Source organism: Osmerus mordax, chromosome 10 (assembly GCF_038355195.1).
Source record: "Osmerus mordax isolate fOsmMor3 chromosome 10, fOsmMor3.pri, whole genome shotgun sequence".
In the NCBI taxonomy this organism is placed as follows: Eukaryota; Metazoa; Chordata; class Actinopteri; order Osmeriformes; family Osmeridae; genus Osmerus; species Osmerus mordax.
In genome coordinates, this window is record NC_090059.1 from 12,221,215 (window position 1) to 12,231,602 (window position 10,388).

Here is a 10,388-nt window from a genome sequence, read left to right on the forward strand (position 1 = left end):
GGGAGTGTGTGGGAGGGAGTGGGTGTGTTGAGAGGAGGTAAGGCCGGCGGCATCGCTGCCATTAAAATTGCTTTCAACTCCAGTCATAATAGAAGTGTCACACTTCACATCTCCCAGACTTCTTCCCCACTCAAATCGCTGTTCTGTCTTTGTCTATAACTACCCTCCTACAGGACACACACACACACACTCGTGCACATACCCACGAAAGAAAAAAAACGCACAAGCACACACGCAAACAAGCACCCACTCATACACACACAAAATCTATTTTTCACACGTGTACACACACACACATGCACACACACAACTCTATAAACACACACGCGTACACACACATCATAAAGAGAAGAGTGAGGATGTAGAGATTGATCCCAGCAGACAGAGATAGATCTGGGAGGAAGAGGACGTCTGCAAATTAGGCTTTGAAGACAAATAACCCCAATGGCTTCTGGGTAGGTGGGGCTAGACGCCAGAACCCCTTGTCCCCCGGGACAGCCTCAGACTGAGGGAGGGGGGAGGGATAGAGCGATGGAGGGGGAAGGTGGAAGAGGAGGGAGGGATAGAGCGATGGAGGAATGGAGGGGGAAGGTGGAGGAGGGGGGAGGGGGGGGTTCAACCTTTTTTAATTGCCCTCCTAATTAAAATTGGTTGCCATGCAAACCCCACCCCCACCCCCCCCCCACCCTTACCAGGCAGTGAGAAAGACAGAGAGACAAACAGCACGTCATAACGTCGCTAAGGGCTAACCTTCAATTATATTATTTTTGTTCCGTCGTTTTGTCATTAACAAGGAACCAGAAGAAACAAAACAAATAAGTTTGTGTTTCCCTCCCCTCCAGAGTTGTGGGGTTGATATTATAGAGCCTGCCTTTTATTGTTCCTGATGCATTATTAAATATTATCACTGTGTTAGCGATGTGGTAATTAATACCTAATTAAGATTAAAAATACTAATGTTTTGTTTGAAAGGCTCTGGTAACATTTCATTATAAATATGTGTGGAACTGGAGGGGGTGCAGAGCAGGGAAACAGTGATGCAAGCTACATCAAACATCTTTACACAGAACAGAGAAGAATCCAGACATGCTGGAGGCTGTGAGCGAGAACAGGATGGAAATACAGGAAATACAGGCAGTGGTGCCAAGAAAATATGTTTGATTATTAAAGAAATATGTAACATGAATAACAAAAATATAACAAGGAATATAAATACTTAATAATATTAACATGGATAAGTCTACTATTGAAACATTGATGGAAATAAAGAAATACATTGAAATATAAGTCGTCATTCACAAACAGGACAGAGAGGACAATGGTGTCCATTTGACAGATAAACAGAGAGAGTAGGGGTGGACTAGAGAGAGAGGAGGCTATGTAGGAGAAAGTACCATAGTCTAGATTAGAAAGAGGACAGACAAGATGAAAGACAGAAAGAATGAAAGGGGTGTGTAGTACAGCAGACAGAGAGGGAGTATCATGGCCGTGATGGGTGGATGGAGGGAGAGAAGGTGTGAGAGGGAGTTAGAGGAGGATGTTGTGTTGCCGTACCATAATCCTGATAAGGGAGAGCCGTACCTTCTGAGGGGTCGAGGCGCCGGGCGCGGCGGCCATGTTTGGAGTTGTTGTGGACAAACATGTTGTCTGAAACGGCCAGGACGTGACCGTCCACATTGACCGTCGTAGACACCACCACCTGAGACGGGGAGAGGGATATTAGAGACACTAGAGAGTGGACACCACACACACACACATCCTGAGAGTTATCCTCATTGGATGCCATGCTTTTCTATGTCTCTGCAGGGTGTGAAAACCCCACCAGCACACACACACATACAGGTCTAAATGAAAACACATTTCATGCAGAGAAAAAAGGGGGCTTGAACTCTGGTCTGATGTTTGTTTTCCAAGTAAGAAGAAAGAGGGGGGGGAAACACCCTCCCTGTTTTTGGTGTTTCTCACTTTTGTGGAACAAGTCCCTGTAGGTTTGCTGTTATTGAGACAATAAATTACATCACACCAATCAGTGTGTGTGTGTGTGTGTGTGTGTGTGTTCACACCTGGAGAAGCCAAACATAACCAGAGCTGTTAAATCCCCCACAAAGACATAGCCCTCAGCTAACATCATCTAGACACACCTCCATGGTATATGACAGAGGCAAATGGATACAAATACTATACTTGCTATACAAAATTCAGATTTTATGCAATTTTTATAGAAATGTTCAGTTGATTTAATTGTCAGTAGAAATGTTAACATTAGATGGTATATGTACACTGGATATAGTACAGTTTATAATAAAATTATAAAATAAGTCATGCTTCTGAAAGAGAATCATTAATATCATTAATTATGGTACAGTATATCTCACATCTCATCAGATAAATATCATCCACATGTGTGCGTGGATGTCGATGTGTGTGCGTGTGCATGTGTGTGCGTGTATATGTGCGTGCGTGTGTATGTGTGTGTATAACACAGGGCATCTATTGCGCTCCCAGGCATCCTCCCTCCCGCTCTTCACAGCAGGGTAGTTTATTCTAAACAAGACGTTGCTCTAACCAGTGTGAAGGGCCTGATAAAAGACCCCATTGTGGTTGGAGAGGGTGTCAGCTCTACCTGCCATTCAGCCACCTCTCACACCCCCCCCCCCCCACCCGCTCTCTCTCGCGCTCTATCTCTCTTATTCTCTGTCCCTCTAGCGCTCTTTGTATCTCTCTCTCTGTCTTGCTTTCGCTGTTTCTCTGTTTCTCCCATCCTCTCTTTTTCTCTCTCTAATATAATATATATATATATATATATATAATGTGTATATATAATCTGTAAATATATATACATATACAGTACATATATGCATATATGTCTCTCTATCGCTCTCTCTCTCTCTCTCTCTCTCTCTCTCTCTCTCTCTCTCTCTCTCTCTCTCTCTCTCTCTCTCTCTCTCCTCTCACTCCCCCTCTTTCTACTCTTCACATAAGTGGTTTGTCTAAGCCTAGTGCAGCAGCCTCCATTCATCTGCCACTTACCGTAACAAACGCCACCATGCTCTCATGCCTGCTTATCACACATTAACACTCTCTCTCTCTCTCTCTCTCTCTCTCTCTCACTCTCTCACTCTGTCGATCTCTCTGTCTCTCTATCTCTTTATTTTGCGAGCCGGCGGCCGTCCCCTCTCAAACACTTCACTGTTCTAACAGTCTGCCATTGATGTACTGATATCATTGATTAGCTGTTATCTCATTTGGCCCTCCGTAGCAGCAGTTAGTGCCGACCAGGCAGTGCAACAGAGACTGTCCCCAAGACACACACACACGCACGCGAGCGCATACACACACAGACGCGCACACACACACCACCCAGGGGGTGTCTACCTATAGGGGTGGTCCAGACCGGAGTGAAGCAGCCCCCCTCCCACTCTGTTTACTAAACAATCCTAATTATACAGCAGCAGTGAGCTGATGGAGAGGAGGGTCTGTTTAGCATGTGAATGGGGGCTGCGCTGAGCTGAGCAGGGCTGGGCCAGGCTGGAGCCTCTATGAATAGAGAATGTGTCTGTAACCAGGCAGTCAACCAGGCAGTGCACAGATACAGGCTGTGCAGGCTGCTGCCCCAGGTTGAGAACAGCCTGCTCGCTGACCTCGACGTGTCAATGGAATTCAGTCAGTGTTTTCATAAGTACTAAAAGAGCTCCATTCTAGCAGGCAGGTTCAGAGTAGGGACAGGCCAGAATGATGGATCCCCCCCCCCTCAGCCCACCACCCCCGCCCCTACCCCCCGGCTGGCTGGCTGGCTGGCTGGTGCAGGGCCGGATAGGGGTGAGGACTGCCTGGGTAGGGGGGAGGTGGTTGTACGAGAGAGGGGGAGGCGGAGGGGTGGGGGCGGGACGGCGGGAGGCTCGACCTTGCCAGCGGAGGTTCGTGTGCTTGGCAGCAGACAGAGAGTCTGTGAGTCTGTGAAATGTATTCTGGAAATGGCATTTTAGTCCAGAGGACGGGATGAAAGACAGAGAAGGGATGGAGAGAGAGAGAGAGAGAGAGAGAGAGAGAGAGAGGGGAAAGAGACGGAAAGAGAGGGAAAGAGAGAGAGGGGAAAGAGACGGAAAGAGAGGGAAAGAGACAGGGAAGGGGCGCCGTAGCTACAACCTTTCAAATGGAAAAATATGTATTTTAACCTTTTTAGTTTTGTGTTTCTCTTGTGATTTACAGTCTAAAACTGAGCAGCAGAACACTGAATTTATGGAAGAGGCCAATTTCAATAACGATGGTGACGATATATCCACGGGAGTCAGGGTATTACTTTTCTATTATCTGTCACATATGGCAAAGTTCCCTTCCTGTCTGCTAAGCCCATCTGCACGTCCTGTATGAGTTCATACAGGAGAGTCTGAGCTTGTGCTGGGAGAGGAGGATGTGGGCTGTGGAGAGGGGGATGAGAGGGGGAGAGAAGGAGAGGAAGGGTTCATCTGGGCTTCAGCATGCTGATGAGGACACGGGCACACACACACACACAGACACACACACAGACACACACACAGACACACACACACACTCCTGCACTAGGTGCTGAGCTGGCTGAGCCAGCAGTGATTCTGCTGAGGAGCCTGACATGCTGTTAAGTCCTGTTAAACCTGGGGGATGGCTGGGTGAGGGAGGAGGGGGGAGGGGGAGACAAGGAGGGGGGGGGGGGGTGTCATGGGCTGAGATTAGTGGCAGCGAGAGGAGAGTAGACGTCCTCCTGTCTAACTGGAGGTTGTGGGCGAGGGGAGAGGGAGGGAGGGAGGGAGGGAGGGCGGTGTCACAGTCCACACGCGGACAGCCAGATCGCTGGTGACGGATGCTTGTGTTAGTCGCCTAGGAGACAGAGAGGACACTTTTACTCAGTCCAGGCTTGACCTTCTGCTCCACACGCATGGATCAATATCACCACTGCCACGGCAAGCCGCCTCGGCAGGCCGCCACGGCAACATGCCACGGCAACAGCAAAGGATGAAGGATGAGAGAGGGATGGTGTTGTTCTCAAGGAGCTGTGTTCTACAGATACGTCTATATATAACCTCCCTGGATAACCTCCTCTGTTCTCCAACTGCAGGCTCCACAGCCATGGCTGAGGCTGTGTGCGTGTGTGTACGTGCATGTGCATGTGTGTGTCCATTTTTGGACAATACAACAAATCAAACAATTGCATAAATATTTTTAAGCATGTTTGTATTTCTTTAATATATTTCCTTCTCGCTGACGTTTTTGTGGCGAGGAAGTGTGAAAGGAAAGGCCATTTAAAGAGATAGATATTCCGACTTTTCGTGGGTGATTTATCTGGAAAAAGTGAAGTTCCCCAGTGCATAGCTCGTCAGGGTGTAACTGTAGCCCTCTCCTAACCCCCTCTCTAACCCTGCCCTGCTCAGCCTGCCAGGACGAGAGAGGGAGAGAGGCACAGCTGCAGCCTCTGTCCCCCTGAGACACGGGGAGAGAGAGACAGAGAGAGAGACAGAGAAGGAGACAGAGAGAGAGAGAGAGAGAGACAGAGAGAGAGAGAGAGAGAGAGAGAGAGAGAGAGACAGAGAGAGAGAGAGAGAGAGAGAGAGGCAGAGAGAAAGACAGAGAGAGAGAGGCCACTCCAGCCTTCCCCTCCCATATTCTCCAGCCTCGCTGACCTGCTTAAATACATCTGCAAGGCAATAAGCTCCACAGCACCAGAATGTGGCATGATGGGAAGGCTTGGTCCACTGAAAAACGCTCACACACCTGCCCTTTAGGGAAATGAACAACTTTGGCTTTGTGTGTGGGGGTGCGGTTATGTGTGTCTGTGTGTGTGTGTCTGTGTGTGTGTGTGTGTGTGTGTGTGTGTGTGTGTGTGTGTGTGTGTGTGTGTGTGATTTACCTGGAAGCGGCGCATATCTCGTGGGTTCCCAGCATTCTTCAGACAGTTCTGGTTGCACTTGAGGAAGAATTTCAAGAAGAATCTGAAAGAGAGCAAAAGGGACAAAACCAAGTTAGCCAAAGTAATCCCATGCTCACAAACACAGGCACATATTACTGCCAACACAAACTGTGGGTACAATGCCATCCATATACAGAACTCCTTATCCAACATTGCCCTCTGTAATTAGGCCTGAACCCTACACCTGCATCCTGTCAGCCAATCAGGATCTTTTGTCAGATACAGTCAGTCAATTTGGTTCCTTCCTCCAACAACAAGAGTTCTCCAATTAGCAGCCTTTCTTAAACACCGTCAGCCAATCAAGACAGTCTCCTGGGAGATGATGTTCACATCAGAGAAACACAAAGCCTCAAACCTTATAGTCTCTCCTCACATCATCCTCTCTCTCTCTCTCTTTCCTTCTATCCCTCCACCTCTCCCCCATCTCTGTGTTTCCTGCCTTGCTTTCTCCCCCTTCATTCTTCTTCATTCACTTGTCTTCAGCTCCTGTCTTCTCTCCCATCCCTCCCTTGGTCCGCCTCAGTAAGGGCTCATTATGGTCTGTTTAAGATGGAGCAGGCCATTTCCACGGCGATGAGGCGGGATCTGGGAGCTTAGTGTTCAGACAGAGTTGAAAGGTGCAGGCTTACTGTCTTTCTGCTTCACTATTCCCACACACACACACACACACACAAACCGTACACACACACAAACCATACACACACACACACAAACCATACACACACAAACCATGCACCCTCATCGCACACAAGCCACAAAGAGTTAGCGTTTTCACAGTTGAGGATTCCAGTCTGTTTTCCACAAGCACGGACACCACACACTGAACACAACACACTATATTACACACTACACTCCATGCACACACACGCTCCTTCTTGACCACCACTACACCACTGGCACACACACGCACAGACACACTCTCAGCTCATTCTGAGCAAACTGATCAAAATGTCTCCTCTATCAGTCGGACTCTTCCTCTCCCTCTGTCTGTGGTTGTCTTCAGTGTTAGCGTCTATATGTGGTTCATGTTGAGGAATATGTATGTGTCCATTTACAAATATTGGTGGAGCAGAGGAGCCCGGAGTCCCAGTCCCAGAGAAGGTTAGCAGCATAATGTCTCATCTCCCCTCCTCTGTGGGGGGGCTCGCCCTCTGATTGTGTTTTCTGTTGAGTTAACACATGTATTTCACTGGGTAAATATGAAGGCCCTGCTCCGACCAAAAGACGACCGTCTCTCTTTCTCTCACTCACTCGCCCACTCTCTCTCTCGCTCTCTCTTTCACTCGCATTCTCGCTGCTTTCTATGCTTTCTGCCTCTTTCTCTCTGATCTCTCTCTCAATGTCTCCCTCCCCCCCCTCTCGTCAACCCTCTTTCCCTCTCTCCTTCCTTCCATCCTTCCCCCACTTCCCCCCCCTCTCCCTGGGTCTCAGTGGGAAGCCTGGCTGGACTCATACATCACAATGTGAGATGACATCAGTAACCCTGAACACTTCTCCCCTTCCTGCTCTCATTTAAACACACTTTCCTGCTGGAGCGCGGATGCACACGCACACACACACACACACACACACACAGACACACAGACATACGCACAGACACACGCACAAACACACCCAACCAACTGACTCTAGAGAGAGATGAGGATGTCTTTTGTGTTTTCTGTAGGTGTAATGGATGCATCCTATGGACCTTTCAGTGTTTCGGAGCTGCTAGCTAATAAAGGTTGTGTCCTCGTCAAGTCATTGCTAATAAAGCTTGTCTTGGTTATTGCTTGCTAACCCTCAGGACACCAACAAACTCTTTTAGGATTAAAGTGTGTACATGTGTGTGTGTGTGTGTGTGTGTGTGTGTTTGTGGGTGTATGCGTGTGTGTGTGTGTGTGTGTGTGAGTCCCATCGCCCCATTACCACTGTGACCATTAGCTGCTCTAATTCTCTGACACTGTCTTTATTTCCCTGCTGAGTCGTAACCTGCCACAGTAGGCAGCAGGCTCAATCAGCCCTGAAATACTGCCTTTATTTACCTGGTCACACACACTCTCTCTCACACACACACAGGTACTAACTCTTATGCGTCGGTGTGTGTTCTCTAATTGTCATTAGAACTTTAGTGGTGTCACACACACACATGCTGGACCAGAGACAAAGGCTCCAGTCAGATTGTCAGTTACAGTAATGAAATATCAAGGAGTTCAGAGCATTAGATGGCGACAGTAGAGTCAGCCAGAGAAATTAACAGCAATTAGCTTTGATTAAAGTCATCCTTCTCAATATTCAGTCGTGGCTGACAGGTGTGTGTGTGTGTGTGTGCATGTGTGTGTGTGTGTGTGTGTGTGTGTGGGTGGGCAGATGTGTGTGTGTGCAGTGATATCTGGCTACAGAAGGGTGATATTAGCATAGCTAATGACTACAGGGTGAAGGCCAGGGAACAGGACCACTGTGGGTTGTAATGTGGGACGTAATTGGACGAGGCAGTTATCAATTAAACCAGGGGAGAATTTGATTTGTCAGAGGGAACAAAAAGCTGAGCAGACGTGTTTCATTCCCTAAGCTCCTCCCTACTGCTGTCCTGTCCTCCACCTTCCTCCCACCTCCCCTCTCTCTCTCTCTCTCTCTCTCTCTCTCTCTCTCTCTCTCTCTCTCTCTCCTCTCTCTCTCTCTCTCCCTCTCCTCTCTCCTCTCTCTCTCTCTCTCTCTCGCTCTCTCTCTCTCTCTCTCTCTCTCTCTCTCTCTCTCCCTCTCTCTCTCCCTCTCTGTCTCTCTCCCTCTCTCTCTCTCTCTCTCTCTCTCTGTTTCTTTCAAACTCTCTTATCTCGGAGGGGAACTTCCTCTATAGACAAATCACTGATAAGGTAATCCTAGCTACTGGGGCATGCAATTAATCCTGTAGTTCCATACACACATACACACACATACACAGACACCTGTCATTAATCAGGTCCTAATGATTTCCCCACCCCAGTCAGAGAGGGACAGAGAGATAGGGAAAGAGATAGGGAGACAGACATAGAGAGCTTGAAACCTGTCTTTTAAGAGATGCAGGGAGCTTGACTTGTCAAAGCTGCTCTGACTTCACACAGTAGCTAATGGAGAGGAAAGACGAAGACTTTAACCCACCATCACCTTAATGGCCTCGACTCTCAGATATATACACACTCCAGCTCGCATTTAACTCCACACCTTACAGTTAAACACACCTTTCTCTCTTCTCTCATTCTTTCCCTTTCTTCCAGCTTAAGGGAGGCTGCAGTGCAAAAGAATAAGCAGGTGGTAATGACTGGAGGCCAGGAGAGGAGAGGAGAGGAGGAGAAGAGAAGGGAGGAGAGGAGAGGAGGAGAAAAGAGGGGAGGAGAGGAGGAGAAGAGAGGGGAGGAGAGTGGAGAGGAGAGGAGGAGAAGACAGGAGAGGGGAGGAGAGAGGAGAAGAGACGAGAAGGGAGGGAGAGAGGAGAGGAGAGGAGAGGAGAGGAGAGGAGAGGAGAGAGGAGACGTGAAGGGAGGAGAGAGGAGAGGAGAGGAGAGGAGAGGGGAGGAGAGGGGAGGAGAGAGGAGAGGAGAGGAGAGGGAGGAGAGGAGAAGGGAGGAGAGACGAAAGGGGAGGGAGAGAGGAGAGGAGAGACTAGAGGGGAGGAGAGAGGAGAGGAGACGAGAGGGGAGGTGAGGAATAGAGGAGGAGAAGAGAGGAGAGGAGAGGGGAGGAGAGAGGAGAAGAGAGGAGAGGAGAGGAGAGGAGAGGAAAGGAAAGGAGAGGAGAGGAGAAGAGAGGAGAAGAGAGGAGAGGGGAGGAGAGGGGAGGAGAGGGGGAGGGACAGCCCTAGTGAGTGTTTTATTGTAGGCCACGAGGGCCTCAGCCACAGGAAGAGGAGCAGAGATAAACCGTTTCCTGTTCACACGCTGGGAGGGAGCAGGACGACAGGATGAGAGGAGGAGGAGGAGGTGGACGTTGAGAGGAGAAGCACTCTGCCAGTTCAGGTTTTTTTATATAGGTCATTCATTGTAGGACTTGTCAGCCAACAGATGCTTATCTCACTGAGTACATATATCTACAACTGATAGACAAGATATATAGAGTAAATAGATTTATAGAATATAGAATGGTGACTGGCAACACACTAGATGTGGGGTGGGGTCTGTATCATGGCCAAGCATAACTGAGCTAAGAATCTGAGCTGTGATTGGTCCATGCTGAGTGGAGTGCTGGGTTAATTGGCTGAGTGGTGGTGAGAGTAGGGGCCACAGCTGTGAGGTACTCTGGGATGGCCAGCAGTATTGATTACCCAGCACTCCTGGAGGCTGCACCCTGGCTGGCTGGCTGGCTGGCTGACTGTTTTACTGAGCGTCCTTTGTCTAGGATGTAAGGTTGTAATGAGCTGCTATTCACTGACATACAGAACCCCCCCCCCCCCCCCAACACCACCACCACCACCCTTTCTTTTTTTCTCCCTCTT

At 48.8% G+C, this 10,388-nt stretch overlaps 1 protein-coding gene across 10 annotated transcripts in view; it reads right to left on the reverse strand.

Moving 5' to 3' along the window:
- ebf3a (EBF transcription factor 3a) overlaps positions 1–10,388 on the reverse strand; it is a 61,169-nt gene that overhangs the window by 22,374 nt on the left and 28,407 nt on the right. For 5 of the 10 annotated variants that reach the window (XM_067244307.1, XM_067244311.1, XM_067244304.1 and 2 more), the window contains 2 exons: positions 5,882–5,963; positions 1,582–1,699 (listed from right to left, as the gene is read on the reverse strand). In XM_067244307.1, coding sequence (XP_067100408.1) covers positions 1,582–1,699; positions 5,882–5,963 — 200 coding nt within the window. Of the gene's footprint in view, positions 1–1,554; positions 1,700–5,881; positions 5,964–10,388 lie in introns of all 10 variants that reach the window. The other 5 variants (XM_067244310.1, XM_067244305.1, XM_067244302.1 and 2 more) reach the window with 1 other exon arrangement.